Here is an 18,679-nt window from a genome sequence, read left to right as displayed (position 1 = left end):
TGATTATTCTTTTAAACCCAAAACAATGTCTAAAAATTTCATTTAAATAACATTTTAATAATTTTATTATTCACGCCACCGGGCGTTAATATCCATATCTCTTTGTTGAAGAGTTTCTACAACTTTCACTCGTAATAGTTAACCGATTGACATTTTTAGTGCATTTATAAAAAAATTTATATATATCTTCGAAAATATCAAAACATTTAACCTTAATTTGTAGGTTTTACAATTTTTTTCCACTTAGAACGTTTTTTTTCCTAGAGATCTCTATATCGTCGAACATATTCCATGTCTTCCAAGTAAGGTTTAGTCTCGTGCTATGCTTCCATTTCATGATAGCCAATTCAATATCCTTCTTTCACACAGAACAGAAGCAAATAACTGCTAAACTGATCAATAGATCGAAGTTGGTTTCTTTCTTCCTTTGTCTCTTTCTTTGTCTTTGCTTGAGTTCAAAGGACGTAAAGGATGGAGGGAGAAAGATAGTCACACCAATAAAGTCTAGTTCCTGAGTTTTAACAAAGAAAATAAAAGAAATAGAAAGAAAATAAGAGTAAGAAAAGTGCAAGAAAATTGTATTTTTTGTTATCGAGTTGGAGATAAATGAAATGAAATGAGTTCATCTCGTTGGAGATTACCCGTGGTATTTTGGAGCAGGCTCCGGTGATTTTCGGTACGGTCAAGGAGGGGATTATCGAGATTTTGGATGAGCGTCTGGACGCATTCCGTACTGAGATTATGACTATTGTTAGAGCTCACACTCTTTCCTTCCGTGAGTTTCGTGCTTGTGGAGTTCCTGAGTTCTTTGGGGAGAAGCCGAGAAGGACCCCATTGCCAGTAGGAGATGGTTAGCGGATATGGTGGACGCTTTCCGGACGAGTTTCTGCCCCGAGGGGTCGAAAGTCAGATTTGTTTCCTGTCTTCTGAAAGACAAAGCTCGAGATTGGTGGGAGGAGGTAGGTTTCACTTTGGGAGGCGAGTTTGTGACCCGGTTTAGGGCCGAGTTTGCACCAGCTATTGAGGTGCAGCAGTTGGCGAGGGAGTTTCAGGAACTTCGCCAAACGACTGAGACTGTGGCAAAGATCACTGCCAAGTTCCAGGAGAGAGCTTTGTTGGTTCTGCAGTATGCAACGGACGAGGAGATGAAGAAGGTAAGGTATCATGACATGCTGAGGGATGACATCAGGGAGTTTGTGAGTTTGCCAGGGTGCGAGACCATGTATGATATGATCGCTAAATCCCGAGAGCGGGAGATTGATTTGGAGCACCTTAGGAAGAGGAAGTCATAGCAGACTCAGATCGCAGTGGGCCAGGCGAAGATGCCCAAGACTCAAGATCCACGTTTGGGAGGCCATCAAGGTCGGGGACGTTGTGCCAACTATGGGAGGACCCATGAGGGAGGATATCGGGAGACAGAGCGATGTTGTTTCAGTTGTGGTAAGATGGGTCATTATAGTAGAGATTGCCCCCGCGGATCGGTTTCGATGTGTTTTCACTGCTATCAGGTGGGCCACAAGAAGTCCGATTGTCCAATGTTGAGAGGTGGAGCAGTGAGTGAACCTGCTCCAGTAACTTTGAGGATCACTGATAGTCGTGAGGGTAGGGTAGGAGCCCCAGCAGTAAGGAGCCGAGCATTGTAGTGTCAGTCGGGGGAGACCAGAGTTTCATCAGATGCTATCGCGGGTATGTTATCTTTTGTATTTCTTTCATGCTTTATTATCTGTGTGTGTGTGTATATATATATATATATATATATATATATATATATATATATATATATATATATATATATATATATATATGTATATAGCTTTGGAATCTTGTGTTGGTATGGGTAAGCATTATCTTGGGTTAGTTCTCCATTATTGCCTAGTTTCTGTTATCAAGGATTGTTATATGCCATCTTTGCATGTCGAGAGTTATGAGTGGGGAACATCTTACAGGGTTGGATTCAATTTGTTCAGTTGTTGTTCTGGTTCATTAGCCAGGGCTATGAAAAGCAAGGCAGTCCCTAGACTGTGAGAAAGCCCTAACACCTAATCACTCAAAGCTGGGGAAGGAAAGGAAGAGCATTATCTTGGGTTAGTTCTCCATTATTGCCTAGTTTCTGTTATCAAGGATTGTTATATGCCATCTTTGCATGTCGAGAGTTATGAGTGGGGAACATCTTACAGGGTTGGATTCAATTTGTTCAGTTGTTGTTCTGGTTCATTAGCCAGGGCTATGAAAAGCAAGGCAGTCCCTAGACTGTGAGAAATCCCTAACACCTAATCACTCAAAGCTGGGGAAGGAAAGGAAGGGTCAATTTCGTAGATAAGAAGGGCGTGATTATGGATTCGACTAGAGGGACTCCTTGCATCAAACTAGTATAAAGGGGCCCCGAACGCAGGAGCCGCCAGCCGGATCGACCAACAAATGATAGGGCAGAGGGATGGGCTCATTCGACTAATCAGTGATCCCTGGGCCTACCTAACACATATGTCCCTAAAATGGGGGACAATTCAGGGGTATCGCTTGGGATATCTATAGACGAATTAACATGATTAGTTCAACAACGAAGTCAGAGTTTAGACGTGTTAGCATTTGCTCAAGTAGGAACGGAAGTCATTCATGGAAGGACCTTTAGGTCCAATCACTACCGTTGCTAGGGAAGGAGCGGTAGCAAGAAGATGATGATGGCAGTCGCATGAGTTTGTTTGGACATTGGAAGTGCCAAAGGAATTTCATAATCGCAAAGGGTTGAAGATGGATAGAATGCAGAGATCCTTTGGAGAGTGGGAGGTTGGGGTGGTGATTCGCCAGTTCTAGTCAAGGATTATAGTTCATAAGAATAAAGGACTTAAGGATTTGGTGATGTATCATAGGAAGTGATTGGGGTTATCGGACTTGCTGAGATTTCGGGGAGTGTTCATCTGGATTTCGAATGTTTGTACGATCATTGAGATCGGCTAGTGATGGAACGCTGGTATTTGTAAGCTCAGTTTGTCGACAGTTTGAAATGTAAGGATGTGAGTTGGTTCGGAAATCCATCATATTTTGTGGATTGGAAGAATGCAGTCAAATCCAAGTGGGGGAGAATCATTCGGATTTCTAGGAATTGAATTCAGGTTGAGGGTTGTGTTAGAGCTTCTTTGCCTGTTTTTGTCTGATTAAGTCCTTGGGGTTCGAAGCATGACCCGAGAACCTGATTTGGAAAAGTCGGACGCGAGTTCGACTCATGATGATTATGGTCGGTATAGTAGACGAACGATAAGACCACGTGTGGGGCCATGACATCATGGAAGTGTTGTAAGACTACGGGGTAGCCGTGACATTCACTATGTAGCACTCGATTGGGTGAGACTCGTGGGTGTGGCCAGTTCGTTTGTGCAGTCTGGGTGAGACCCGTGGGCGAGGCCCATATGGTTATGACAGTGCCGGTGAGACCCGGTAGGGACCAGTTGGATCAAGATATTGGATTATGGTTAGATCGGGTTGACTAAGTGGTCAGTATTTGGCATTCGTGTGATGCATAGGCTAGGGTAGCCTTTATCAGTTAAACTCTCAGTAGGAGCCTAGTGGTTAGAACAGGTGTGAGGTTGTCAGTCTCAGTGGTGGAGTGTGGATTTATACCTCAGTTCAGTGGAAGGTCGCCGCGAAATCAGAAAACTTCGGACAAAAAACGAGAGTAAATCTATGGATCTCGGGATATGAGCTATGTATCTTATGGGCATTGGGCCGAGACTCGCGTTGGGAGTCGTCATATATATAAAACGATCCTTCGTCAGCAAGTTATGGTTGAGGAATCTTCCTGCCAAGGGTATCAGTTTGGATGGTTCCGGACCAAAGGATGTTTCTCAGTTTAAATTGTAGTAAGTGGTCATCGTGATTGTGTTTCGGAATGTTTTTGTCTGTGTAGATGTCAGACAAGTTATGGTGTTTTGGAATTTTAGTAGTAACGTGTTGGTTCGACATTTTAAGGATAAATGGTTTGTTCAACATTAGGAGGTTTTGTTGTGTTGGTTTTCAGGAGGGTGGTAAGGAGTAATTTCGAGGACGAAATATAATTTAAATGGGGGAGAGTTGTAACACCATGTTCTGAATAGTTTCCTAATGCAGGGTCGTGACCCGAAGACCGGTTATCATATGTCTTAGGGCCTTTGGGAAAGAGAGACTTGGACCCCCTTTGGGTGTGGATAATGTAGGTTAAATGATCTTGGGGTTCGATTTGTGATTTGTAGCCCAAGGGTATAACCGTAAAGTGGCAGTTTGAGCTTTTTATGAATTTTGGATTTTAGTTCGGAAAGTTTTAAGGCAATGATGAGTTGATAGAAGTGTAGAGATTCTCGTTACCTTTCTGTGGATATAAGGATCGTCTTCTTTTTGTCATCCCAAAACTTCCGCTTGGAATCAGCGGTTTTGGCGGGTTCTGAGATGGCCAGGGTTGTTGTTGCGGCCGGGGTACGAACCCCATGGTCTATGAGCTGCTGTGCCAATCGTTTGGCACTATCAAATGTAGTGGGGTGTGATGCCAAAACATTTCCCTGGTATGGTGGCATCAGCCCCCATATATATCTCTCGATTTTCTTTCCCTCAGTATGAACCATGTTGGGACAGAGGGCCACCAGTTCACAAAATCTGGCGGTGTAGGCGACTACGTTGGAGCCCTTCATGGTTAGGCTCCACAGTTCTTCCTCCAGCTTCTGGATCTCGCCCCTCGGGCATTACTCCTCAATCATGAGGTCTTTCAAAGTTTCCCAGCCCATAGCATTAGCCACTATAAGAGATAGTGACTTAACATGGCTATTCTACCATGTTAGGGCTTTTACTTCAAAGGTGCAAGCAGCAAACTTGACCTTGCTCTCCTCTGGACAGGAGCAGATTTCGAAAACCGATTCGGTTTTCTCGAACCATTGCGAGAGGGCAATGACTCCGCTAGTCCCCTTAAAGGACAATGGCTTGCAGTTTGTGAAGTCCTTGTAGGAGCACTCTCTGGAGCGCACAAGGATTTCACCATGAGTAGATAGGACAGGGGTTCCTCCTCCAGTGGAACCAGAAGAATGGTATTGTGTCATGGCTGTAGCCACAGCTACAGCTACAACAGCATTCAGGGCTGCCGTGTCGAATTGAGGAGCAGGTGGTGTTGGTGCAGGAGGATCGCGTCTTGTCGATCGACGTGGAGGCATCTTTCAACTATAAGTTTTCAAAGATGAAGATATTGATAAGAATTTAATAGGAAATAGATAAGAATGACTCACGGACTAACTCTCCCTAGTCCAACAGCACAAATGAATAACACGATTGATTGTAAACGAAAGCATTTGGATATAATTTCCATGAGATTAGATATCTGTCAATAATACTGGAATTACAGATGTAATGAGTTCGGGAAAAATGACCTAGAAGTAGGTCTTACATCAACCAAGATGGAACATTTTGACAGACTTCGACCTAATCAAGACCTAACGGGTCTAAGATTTACAAAGATAGGAAATTAGACTAGAGTTTTTACACTAACTAGGTTACATCCAAAAGAGAAGTCGATGAGAGTCTATCGGCGACGAGAACTATTAGAGTGAGTTCTTGAATCCGACATAAGGCGTTCTATGTCTCTCACGCGCCTATCAGATCTTGCTTGCTGAGCTCGAAGTTCCCTGACTTCAGCTTGGGTTTCAGCAAGTTCCCTTTGCAGAACTGCATTGCGGACCTGAGTCCTTTCATGAGCAGACTCAAGTTGGAGATCATAACCACATTAAAAACGGGTTTATAAGTTCAAAAAACTGTTTAGGGTAATGATCTTAGTCCAATTCCAGCCTTAAAACTCGAAAATCTGCATCCAGGAGCACCAACTCGTCGAGTGCATGAACAAACTCGACGAGTTGGTCAGGTTTGTGAGGGGACTCGGCGAGTCCACTGTTCAGACAGCAGAAAATCGATTTTTTCAAGCTTTGAAAACAAGTAACATCAAGTATAATGGAAAACAATCCTAGGCTCTGATACCACTGATGAGTTTTGAGCATTCTAACACTCCTAAGGTGTACATGCAACCCTAAATGCTTTGGATCTATGTTTTCTCTAATATACATACAAACTTTCAATATTCCAAAGCATCATCCTAACTAGCATACAATGGAGTATCTATACTACAAAATTCTAGTTAGATGGCATACCTTTTGTTATAGCTGAAAACCTTGGACCTTTAAGAACTTAGCACCAATAGTGTGGATGCCTCAAATGGAATCACAACACACCTACAACAAAATGAGACTTTTGTGAGAGTATTTCTTGCACCAAAATCGGCTCATGGAACTCCAAGGATCTAGTCTGCCATTTTGGATGCTAAGGGCCTTCTTATATAGTGTGACATGATTAGGGTTACACCATGTAAACCCTAATGGGCATGAATTTCCATATTCCTTAGGCTCCATGGGTTTAAACCTCCATGGATCATCCATGGATTGTCACATGGGTTTAGCCCAACCTAAGGAATCATGGATCATTGGCCCACACCATAAGAATGAATGATTTACCAAATCAACCCCTTATATTTAATTAGTCTCTTTTGATCACAAAATTAATTCCAAATTAATTCTTGATCAATACTAATTAAATAATATGATTTCATATTAATATATAAGAACTTATAATATATTAATAAACCATAAATAACCTCTTCTCAAAAGTCCATCCTATCAAATTGTCCTGATGATATGCAACCCAAATGGACCATGCTACTCTCGGGTCAAGTACATACCAATAACAGTTATGAGCTTAGACACCTAATCCAACAGCTATGTTAGTGACCGGTTAGGTCTGTATCATGGTTATAGGATGTTGCTATGATTGATGATATGTTAGATCGGCTTGACTGTCATATATGCTAACGTATGATATTTATGTGCACATGTTTGTTTTATTGGGGGTTGGGTTGAGGCGGTCCTGCTTTGTGCTGAAGGCCAACATACCCAGGGCGGTCCGGATAGACTACAAGCCCGGGAGGGCATGCTAGTCAGACCGAAGGCCCGACAAGCGGTCCGGATAGGCTGTAGGCCCTGCGAGGCGGTCTAGACATGCCGAAAGCTCGGAGAGCGGTCCAGATAGGCTGAAGGCCCGCGAGGCGGTCCAATCAGGCTGAAGGCTCAGTATGCATGCTGTTTGCTTATATGTTATTGATGTGTTTTATGGCGTTGGTATTTTGGGGGTAACTCACTAAGCCTTCGATATTGTTTCAGGTACTTTTGATGATCGAGGGAAGGCGAAGGCGTGATCGTACAGCTCCTCATATTTCATGATTTTATGATTTGATTCTGGGATACTCTGACATTATACTATTTTGAAAACAAGTTTTGTAATAATCATTGGTTTTGAAATGTTTTAAAAAGTTTAAATTTGACATGATTTTTATGGATGTAACACTTGTGCACAAAGCTAGGCTCGAAACCACTCCTCTTTCCTTCCTACTACCACACGAAATAACCAAGGTGAGTTCATACCCCCATATTTTCAAGCTTTTTCATGTTTTGGGGGGGGGGGGATACAAGTAAAACTTTGTTTATCCCACAAATAATTTCATGCTTTCATCTTTATGTTAAAGATAACATATTATTTGCATAAGTTATGGTTTATACTAGTTTGTGGAATAAATATTTGTGATATACATATTGTTAAAACAAACATAATCTATGTTATAAAATCATAAGAAAATTTATGATTGTAAAACTTCATGGTTTTTGGAAACTTTTTCTAAAAGTTAGCTTTTCTAGCAAAAATGATTACATTATAGTCATTTACTAATTTGGTGGGTTTTAACCCAAAAATATTATGTTTTAATATTTTAATACTCGACAAGAATACACATATATATTTATATAAAAGATTATATAAATAATTTCAAACAAACAAGATAAACTATAATTTGTATAGTTTGGAAGTCACTAACCACACCTACATTTTTGAAGATACATAAAATTGTTCAAAGATATACTTATTTCGTTTTACAAGAAAAAGGAGTCGTAGTTCACGTAAATCAGTTAATGCTCTTGTGAGACATTATCTTCACCGTACCTACCTAGTGTACACCTTAAGTCCTGCATTATAACCAGAGTCTCCTGGAGGGAGAGCGAGACCGTTGTGTATAGATCTATACGGGATTGACAACCCCAGACCTCAGCTGTTCGCTACAGTTAGACCGGCAAGTCTAGGATGGCAAAAGTCTACCGATTCCGACGCCTGAAGAACATCGTTCAGGCATATCAGTCATATCAAGCATGGTTATAATAACTCACACAGGGATTAGCGAAACTACTTGGTTTACTGGAAGCTTACACTTCATTAGTTTTATAAAAAGAAACAAAACTATATACTATTTTCAGTACAACATTCACTTACATCTTGGTCTTAGGGTTTAAGACTACAGTTCACCTTTAAGAAAATATTGGATTTTCTGGAAACATACAATATTACCTTACAAGGAAAAGATACAGAGGAATTACATACAATTACAGTTCATATTAAAGAAAATATCAGATTTTCTGGAAACATACATTATTACTTTACAAGGAAAAGATACAAAGGAATTACATACAATTACAGTTCATATTAAAGAAAATATCAGATTTTATGGAAATATACGAAACCATTTTTCGCAAAACAGTTACAAACCCTTTTTCATACAAAATGCTTATGAACTCACCAACTTAATTGTTGACACTTTTCAAAATCACTTGTATTCTCAGGAAACCAGTAGACAAGTACTCAACCCTTCTTGAGGGCGGGCGTCGTCGTCTCATGTTTTTCTACTTTTCAATTATTTGTATTCAACTTTTGAACACCAGAGTTTTGTAAACAATGTAATACTTGAAATCTCAATGTATGAATGTTTGTGTTGCTATGTTTCATTTATATTCAACGGTTATGATACTATACAATGACGTCATCCGCCCCCGGACGTTTCCGTCGTCCTAGTTCGGGGGTGTGACACCCTCTTATCTTCAGCCTCCATCCCATTAAACCTTAGAAACGAAACCTTAGCCTCATTTGGTGTGGTTCTTGAGCTTTTGGTCTGATTTCATGCATTTTGGTGCTCATTGAAGAAAAAGGAGCTTCTTCGAGAAGTGTGGGATTGCTCGAAGCTTGTGGATCCAGGCTTTGTATATCTTGATCTACCTTATGGATGTATAAAGCTTCAAACTTTATGGTTCTCTAGTGTAGATCTATTATTGGGTGGTATTTTATCATGTTTTGTTCCCATGGTTGTTGATCTTGTGAGTAGAAGCTCCTCCAGGACCTTTGAGCCTCATATTTGATCCTTGTTGAGTTGTTAAGTCATAAAAATGTGATCTTGAGGGTTCTTGTTGATGCATGCATGAGTTGGTGTTCTTAATATAAATAAAAACAAGGATTTGGTCCCATTAAGTCATGCAAATGAGTAAAATTGCGAACTTTACGTGTTAAGACATCATTTAGGGTCAAATAAGTGTTTGGATGCTTTTGTCTTAACCGTTAAGAGCTTATTTTGGATTTTTGGGCCTTGAATATTGGGTTATTAGGTTAATTATTAATTAAGGTTGTATTTATTGTTAGTTGGTGCGAGATTATCCGGTTCAGCGACCCGAGCAGTTTTTGGTTATCAGCGGATTGAGGTGATCAGTCTCCTCACCGTACCCGTGGGTCGAATGCACCAATGTCGGCCCACTAGGTTATATTATGCTATTTGTCATTCGTTGACTTTCATTAGTCGGTTGACTCTAATGAGAATTCAACAAAAATGTAAGTTAGTTGGACTTTTTAGACAAAAGGTTAAGTTCGTTGGGTTTTTTTGAACAATCAAAAATATAATTGGAGTTTTTTGAACGTTTTTAAAACTTTATTGGTCTTATAAGTCACTTTCCCTAAAGAGAAAGGGGTTAGATTTTCATTAACTGTAGACCTGTAAATGGAACGGGTTTTGACCCTGATCCGATCCAAACCCTTAAGAATTATATGGGTTTGGAGCATAGTTTTTGATTTGTTTACCCTATAACGACCCGTACTCGTTAACCATTTTATTAAAAGGGTTGAATATGGATCATCACCGCTCCACTCCGTTTATAACCCGCCCCGTATAAATTTTAGAATTATACGTTTATATTTTGTATTGCCTGACGTTTATTTTTAATTCCAATCGCAAGTCTATGGGGGCAAAAGCTAAATGTCAAACTGTTTTTACGTAGGAATCGAAGAGTTGACTTATAGACTTCCATTCTTCTACCAAGAATCATGATTTCATTTCATTTATATTTTATCAAGATTCGCCAATTTAATTTATAAATCAATAAAATCATTTATCAACCGGAAGAAATTTTGCAATTGCTATTCTCTATCATTATAATTGACAATTAGAAATCAATCAGAAGTTGCGACAATAATGATTTTTAATTTCAATCGAAAGTCCTCAAGTACATAATGCATTTTCTAAATCAACATTTGTTTTATTTAAGAAATATTCTTTTAAGTAGTATAGTAGACATTTTTTATTTAAGAAATATTTTTTTAAAAATTAAGTAAAATGTGATTAAAAAAATATCCGGGTTACGTGACGAGTTTGGATGTCTATTGGACTCGATGGATAAATGTATGAATTTAATTATTCAAAACCATGTGGATTATGAGGCAAGTTTGAATTGAATTTTTGAATTTCTTAAAAAGATTTGGATTTGCTCTAAACCCGTATAATTAACTATTTTAAAAAAACAAAAAAACTGTAAGTTCCAATAAAAAAAGTTAATAATAATAAGTCGTAATTAAAAAAGATAAAGATTCTCTGATCAACACTCCACCAATGCAAAACTCAGAAATTCAATTCCTGCTGGACCCCAAAAGTCAAAAGACCTTATTGGGACTGCAAAGTGCAAACCAAACACCTCGACGATTCATCTCTTGAGGTTAATCCATGGCGACAGTTCGAATGATAGGCATGGCTCTTCTACTTCGTATTATTTCCTTTCTTTGTGTATAAACCCTAATTCTTACGCTCACTGCTTAATTTACTAACATCATCTATACCTTGCTTGGTTTTTCCTCTTCAATTTTTAGAGCAGACATTGCCGTCAACTTCACAGGTTAGTTTATTTGATACCGAATTGTATTACGAGGTTCAAAAGCTTAATACTTTTCTTAGTGGTTGAAAATTTTTCAATATCTCGATGCAGATAGCATGTTCAAGGGTGTATATAATGGAAAACAGTGCCATTTACCTGATATTGCAGCAGTTTTAACTAGGGCTTGGAGCGCTGGCGTTGATCGAATTATAGTAAGTTTTGCATTTAATCTTTCATCTCTGGTGATTTTATAGCGCTTTGACATCTCTTTCGTTTATACAACAAGAAGCTAAGTTGTGCCTTTCAGATGAAAACTCATTCACTTAAGAAATCGACATATATTTACTAATCGATATACATAAAAACCAGTAACTCATATGATTTCTATCAGTGCACACACATTCTAACAATTCTCTTTGTTCATGCTCTGATCACTGAGGAGACGCCTTTGTTGCAGGTGACAGGAGGATCACTTGAGGAGTCAAGGGAAGCTTTAGCTATTGCTGAAACTGATGGTTAGTCAATGTGTGTGCTGATTTTGCAACATATCTTTACCAATTTTGTAGTATTGGATATTTGGATTGGATTTTTTTTTTCATTAGATAGTTTTAGTGGTTTAGTATTTGATGATGCAATGTTTGTTGCAGCAAGACTATTCTGTACAGTTGGAGTGCACCCAACAAGATGCAATGTGGGCATTTCTTCTTTGTGAATTGTGAATACACTCTGCTATCTTTCTTTTTTCCATTAACATAAAGATACTTGTATTTATGATTTATTTTAATCTTGTTCAGGAGTTTGATGAGAGTGGAGATCCAGAAAAGCATTTCCAAGCACTATTGTCGCTGGCTAAAGTTGGAGTTGAGAAAGGAAAGGTAAGATAATATGAACATTATAGATTTATGCATTAGTGTCTAAATTGATGAAACATTTATTGAACTTTTTTATGTTTCAAAAAGGTAGTGGCAATTGGTGAATGCGGACTGGATTATGACAGAACTCACTTTTGTTCACCAGAGATTCAAAAGAAGTAAGCATATGTGAGTTATCTACAATTGGTTATTTTTCATTTTTTCTCAGATATATTGTTATCTTATCATTAGGTACTTTGAGAGACAGTTTGAATTAGCACATCTCATGAAGCTTCCAATGTTTCTTCATATGCGAGCAGCTGCTGGAGATTTCATTGAGATTCTTGACCAAAACAAACACAGGTATGATGGATGGATCTGTGCTCATAACCTAAGCTATGCTTATTAATATAGTTGATGCTCTAATTTGTTTTGATACATTTTTTGATAGTGTGATATCTATGAAACCTTTTTGTGTACCGACCTACTTTTCTAACAAATAGCACCATGTTACATATAGGGAATATATTCATATAACCCTTTCAAATGTGCTCTAATTTTTCTGGTTCCTGAAGAAATAGTAGTTTAAGAAAGAATCACCATTACAATCTTTTTTCAAGTGAGGAGTTGAGTCATCACAAGTTCCCCACTAATTTGTTATGATTTTAAAACATAAACACATTATTAAGTTGATAAATTTGAAACTTTATAGACTAAATAAACTAAAAATAGTACACATTACACGAATCAAAGTTCTCATCGTTCACCTCTCATACTTTCGTTGTAAGATCCCTACTAGTCTATCAACTTTATTCTTGTACTTCGAGTCAATGGTTAGAATTTGCTTTTGCATCTCTAAATCTTCCAAAAATACTATATTGCAAAAATCAAGATCCGCTTCCATAAATCGATATCATCTTGGAGCTCTGGATCCTTATAATGATTACAAGATTTTAAAAGTTAAGCCGTCAAATGTAGTTTCTAATCTAGCCTTTCATTCATCTTTGATGATGTAATATCCATGATATGTTTGTAACTTTAATTATTATTTCCAAAACATTGATGATTTTTTGTCTCTGCCTTGTTAATCTTACTATATATAAAACCCTTGGATTGCTTTTATACCCCATCAAACATTCGAAGAACATTGACTAAAGAGCCAAAACCCTTGAGCATAATGTCACATCAATCCGAGATGTGATACTTAACACAACCGCATATGCAGATTTCCATATATTGGTCTTTTGGAAACTGTGCATTTTTCACATACAACGCTAAAAACATCTGACACGAGTTGGGCCTTCTTTTCAACCAAACTTTGTAAAGATAGAAATTCATTGGAAAATCTCATGACTTCTTGTTTGACATTATGTATTTTCTTTGTGAAATGTCTCTTCCATAGTTACCTATTTTGTGGGTCGCTTCCGTTCGGGAACACGGGGACCGGGTTCGCGATTCGCTAAAGTAGACGTATCGGGTACATTAAGGGGTAAGTTCATTTTGGTACGAACCGGTACGGTGTACCATATAGTCTGGTTCGATGTACACAATTAATAAAAAATATTCAAAAACATTTAGTCTTTAAATTTTATGAACCAATTTTCAAAATACAAATAAATGAAGTTTATCTTCAAAAACACGAACCATGTCATTTTTTTCTTCTGAAAATGTAAAACATAGAAACATTACAAAGTACTAAAACAGTTTCATTTTTTTTCTAATCTACCCTTTTCCCTTTCTCATTGTCAATGCCTTCGTCATCAAGATTCTCCCAAACAATTTCCTCTAATCGAGCAACACTTGACCTTGTGTATGTGCGCTTTCCAGATTTATGTCCCACCTTTTATGAGGGTCGGATTATAAGAATCAGAAAAACCGGATTGAAGTTTAATGTTTGAGTGAATAAAGATAAGTTTACCCGCTCTATTGACATTTAAACGATTCCGCTTGACACTATGGATATAGTAGTATGTACTCCAATTCCTTTCCGTTGAAGAGCTACTAATCGGTTGGAAAAGTATATTTTTTGCAACATCAGCCAATTTCGGAGTCTCCGATCCATATGTAGCCTACCAATCAATTCTGTCTCTTGTCAAAACGTCGACTTGCGTTGCGGTTGTAGAATATATATATTTTTTATATAATGTGGCAAATTGTTCTCGTATTATTCTTTTTTCTTCTTCTTCTTCTTCTTCTTCTTCTTCATTTTCCACAATTCTATGAAACGCTTTCATAACACCGACTACAATCTCTTTGTTATGGTTAAGAGCTTTTCTTGCATTGCCACTGGGTGCCAACTTCTCGAGACAATGTTTATCATAAAATTTAGGACTTAAAGCAAACCCCAAAAAATAAAGTGGGATTGTCATTTTCTCCCCATCTAGCCGCAATAATATTTTCAACTTGAGGGTAATAATTTAAGTATTTATGTCCCCTTATAGTATCTTTGATCTCATCCGGCATGTTGTCCATTTTTTCGTAAATTTCTCCTTTCTTGGACCTTCGCAATCACAAAACTTATTTAACAAAAATATGAGTTTTGTAATAGCCAAAATATTCTCAACATCTTCCCAAAACTCGTCATACTTAATCGTATCGGTGACTTCTTCCCTAACTTTTCGAGTGTTTTCGTCCCTACTTTTGACCCATTCCCTTCAAGAATTGAGAATGATAGCTATGACAAGTGCATTCCTTCAATTCAATAATCTTTTCAAGAGTATATAATGGGATGCAAAACGTGTTTTTGCAACCTTCAATAACTCCAATTTTGAGCTTTCTTTTTAAAAAAAGCTAAGGGATAGGTGTGGTTAAGAAAATACTTGAGAATTGTTTTGCCTTTCTTATATGTTGAGGTTAGCCAATAAAGTTCGATAACCAAGTCTTTAAAAATTAGATTTAAAGTGTGCACATAAAAAGGGACAAAAAAATATGTTTGTATACATTGTCGATTTCCCGCTTGACAGCTTTGCAGTTCGTCATGTTGTGTGTTACAACTTGTAACACATTGCTTGGTCCAATACTCTCGATAGCTCCTAGAAAAATTTAGAAATCGCATCCCACGTTTTTTGCACCCTTAAAAAGTCTTCTGAATACATAAACATTGTTCAATGCAAATTAACCACACCAAGCAATGTGTTGCAAGTTGTAATGGATAACGTGAATAATTGCAAAGCGGTTGGGCGGGAAATCAAGATGGTATACAAACATATTTTTTGGTCACTTTGTTGTGTGCACAATTTAAATTTGATTTTTAAAGACTTGGCTATTGTGTGTTATTGGCTAACCTTAACATATAAGAAAGACAAAATAATTGTTAAGTATTTTTTAACCACACCCATGCCTTAGCATTTTTTAGAGAAAGCTCAAATTGGAGTTATTGAAGGTTGCGAAGACACGTCTTATATCACATTGTATACTCTTGAGAAAATTATTGGATTCTAGGGAGAGACTTGCCAAAACTATCGTCCTCATTTTTTGGCAGGAATCGGTGAAAAGTGTGGACATAAATACTTAACTTATTACTTTCAAGTTGAAAATATTGTTGCGGCTAGATCGGGGAGAAAATGATAACCCCACTTCATTTTTTTGGGTTTGCTTCAAGTCCTAAATTTTTTAATAAGCACTATTTAGAAGTTGGCACCCGATGCAATGGCAAAAAAAACTCCTAACAAATAGAATAAGATCGTAGTCGGTGTTATGGAAGCGTTTCATAGGATTGCGGAAAATGAAGAAGAAAGAATGCTATGAGAACAATTTGCGACATTTCATATGAAAAAGGTATCTATTCTAGAATTGCAACGCAAGCCAATGCAGTGACAATAGACGGAATTGATTGGTGGACTACATATGGATCGATAAACTCCAAAATTGGCAGAAGTAGCAAAAAAGTACTTTTCAGACCGACTAGTAGCTCTTTGGCGGAGAGAAATTTGAGTAGATACTTCTATATCCATAGTGTCAAGCGGAATTGTTTATAAGCCAAGAGAGCGGATAAACTTGTCTTTATTCACTCCAACATTAGACTTCAGTCCCGTTTTTCTTATTGTTATAAATCCGACCTCAACAAGAAGCGGGACATGAATCCAATAAACACATATATTGAAGGTTCCACTGCTTGATTAAAGGAAATGGTTTGGGAGAATCTTGATGACGAAAGTGTTGACAACGGGAAAGGAAAAAGACAACGAGTAGATTAGAAAAAAAATGACACTGTTTTGGTACTTTCTAATGTTCTTGCTGTTTCATATGTTTAGAAAAAAATGACATTGTTCTTATTCTAGAAGTTAAACTTAATTTATTTGTATTTTGAAAATTGGTTTATAAAATCTAAAGACTAAATGTTTTTGAATATATATTTTTTAACTGGGTACACCGAACCAAACTAGATGGTAAAGCATGGACCTGCTCCGCGTTCCCAAACTGGAGCGACCTGCAAATTAGGTAACTATGGCTTAAAGCAATGATGGTAAAGCATAGAGACCTATCATGGATATCATATTATTGTATATGAAAGATACCCCAAATTCCAATCTACATTTGGCAGTGTATCTTTTAACTTCTTATTATTATTATAAAGATCCAATGGTTTAAGATGATGACTTGATGTAATGGAAAACGGTTCTTGATTTTTGGGAGATTTAGAAAGGCATAAACAAATTTTAATCGTTGAGTTGCCGAAGTACAAGAATAAAAAAAATGGATCTGGTCGGGATCTAAAAGTTAAAGCATGACAACTTTGATCCGAGTAATGTGTTTTATTTTTAGTTATTTATTCGTAAAAAGTTCTAATAGTATCAATTTATTCCAAGTTTATGTTTAAAATTTATAGCAAAATGGTGGGGAACTTTTGATGGCTCAACTCCTCATTTGAAAAAGATTGCTATGATGATTTTGGTTATATTTACGAAAAATGAGTGGTTTTTTTAATTTTGAATTTCGTAAAGTTATTATGATATTGGTTATATTTATGAAACACTTGTATAACTTAAAACATGTGTACTGCATATTTCATTTGGTTTTTTCATTATGTGGCAGGTTCTATGGTGGAGTTGCCCACTCATTTACGGGTACTCCTGAAGATCGTGACAAGCTTCTGGCATTCAACAATCTCTTTATAGGTCAACCATATATATACAAAAAAATATACAAATTCCAAATTTATAATATTTTAATAATTCTTTCAACAACAGGTATAAACGGCTGCTCTCTGAAAACACCCGAAAATCTTGATGCATTAAAGGGTATCCCTCTTGAAAGAATGATGATCGAGACAGATTCTCCTTATTGTGAAATAAAAAACACTCATGCTGGAAAGAATTTTATAAAATCCACCTGGCCTTCTAAGAAAAAAGAGAAATATGATCAAGATTGCCTAGTCAAAGGTCGAAATGAACCTTGTTTAATCCGGTAAGGGCATTTTTGGCATATATTTTATACTTTTATGATGTTTATTATCGTAAGTTTAACTGTTTTGGATTATGATATTGTATATATTAAATTACATTTTTGGTCCCTATGTATCTAATTTTTTTAATTTTTTTTTAAAATTTGGTCCTTATTTGAGGTTTTTGTTACCTTTTTTCAAGTAAGATAACTATATTTTTGGGACCAAAATTATGATAATCAGCTATACTCAAGGACCAAAATAGTCATTTTATTTGGAATAGGGACTAAAATTGCAAAAGATAACTTTTTTGGGACCAAAATTGCATAAATTAGCTAAACCCAGTGACCGAAATTAGTCATTCTACTTGGAACAGGGACCAAAAACATTACAAGAACCCAAACAAGGACCATAATTGGAAAATATAATTTTTTCGGGACCAAACTTGCACAAATCAGCTAAACCGAGTGGTTAAAAATAATCATATACTTGCAACAGGGCCAAAAAATGTTGAAAATATCCCAGATAAGGACCAAAATTGAAAAATTCAGCTATACTCAGGGACCAAAAGTGTAATTTTTTTATTGTATAGTATTAAATTATTAATCTTTCTTTAGGCAAGTTCTTGAAGTTGTTGGTGGTTGTAAAGGAGTTGCTGACATTAACCAACTGAGCACAACCCTTTACCATAATACATGCAGGTAATTTTCACATTATATATATATTTTTTGCTTTTTTAATGGTGTTACTAATGAGCAAAAAAATATATTTTGGATTTCACTTTGTTAAAAAAGAAAATGTTTTCTTTATTTTTGGATGCATAAAATGAAACTATTTGTATTTGTGCAGGGTTTTCTTTCCTCATGATTTGGATTCTGCAGCAGATGCTCTTCTTTCTGGTGGTCAAGATTCCAAATAAAATGATTTATTTGTTTCTTTTTTTTTTTGCTGAAAATTTTGCCATAAGACATTATTTTATATTTACTTATATTTATACATAACCCAAAAATGTATTATGTGCAATTTTAATTAGTGTATGTGAGGTTTACAAAGAGTTCCTTAATTGAGGTGATTAAAAAATTCAACTTGCTGTAACATTGGCGAATCTTGATGAAAATTGGGTATTAAGTATTTTGAATTGACTTTGTTTTGGTTGACTTTTGCATTTTCAATGCTCATTATAATTGAACAAAATAAATAAAAAAAGATTGGGCAAGTGTTTTTTTTGTATGGAAGTATGTTGGTATTTTTAACATACATGGCAAAAATTAAATCGAAAAAACTAACTACATTGGTTTTTATGAAGTTTGATATATACTTTCCTTTTGGATATTTTAGTGATGAACCCTAATAGCTTTCCATAGATTTAGATTCTTCGACCAAAG

The 18,679-nt window shown here is 36.8% G+C and overlaps 1 protein-coding gene across 3 annotated transcripts; it reads left to right on the top strand.

Moving 5' to 3' along the window:
• The first annotated feature begins 10,804 nt into the window (after positions 1–10,804).
• Positions 10,805–18,389, top strand: LOC145120045 (TatD related DNase). 3 transcript variants are annotated; one of them, XM_079055832.1, is made up of 12 exons: positions 10,805–10,934; positions 11,056–11,081; positions 11,172–11,272; positions 11,518–11,575; positions 11,708–11,751; positions 11,855–11,935; positions 12,020–12,090; positions 12,164–12,274; positions 16,946–17,028; positions 17,101–17,317; positions 17,912–17,995; positions 18,144–18,389. In XM_079055832.1, the coding sequence occupies exons 3-12, from the start codon at positions 11,177–11,179 to the stop codon at positions 18,211–18,213; spliced, it is 915 nt and encodes a 304-aa protein (XP_078911958.1). In that variant the 5' UTR covers positions 10,805–10,934; positions 11,056–11,081; positions 11,172–11,176; the 3' UTR covers positions 18,214–18,389. The 3 variants fall into 3 exon arrangements, with proteins under 3 accessions (XP_078911958.1, XP_078911956.1, XP_078911957.1); XM_079055830.1 differs by having other exon boundaries at positions 10,808–10,934; positions 11,061–11,081; XM_079055831.1 differs by lacking the exons at positions 10,805–10,934; positions 11,056–11,081; positions 11,172–11,272 and having other exon boundaries at positions 11,518–11,585.
• The last annotated feature ends 290 nt before the right edge of the window (positions 18,390–18,679 follow it).

Source organism: Lactuca virosa, chromosome 6 (assembly GCF_052849685.1).
Source record: "Lactuca virosa cultivar CGN04683 chromosome 6, Lactuca_virosa_CGN04683_v6, whole genome shotgun sequence".
NCBI classification, from domain to species: Eukaryota; Viridiplantae; Streptophyta; class Magnoliopsida; order Asterales; family Asteraceae; genus Lactuca; species Lactuca virosa.
This window is presented reverse-complemented; position numbering and strand designations above follow the sequence as displayed.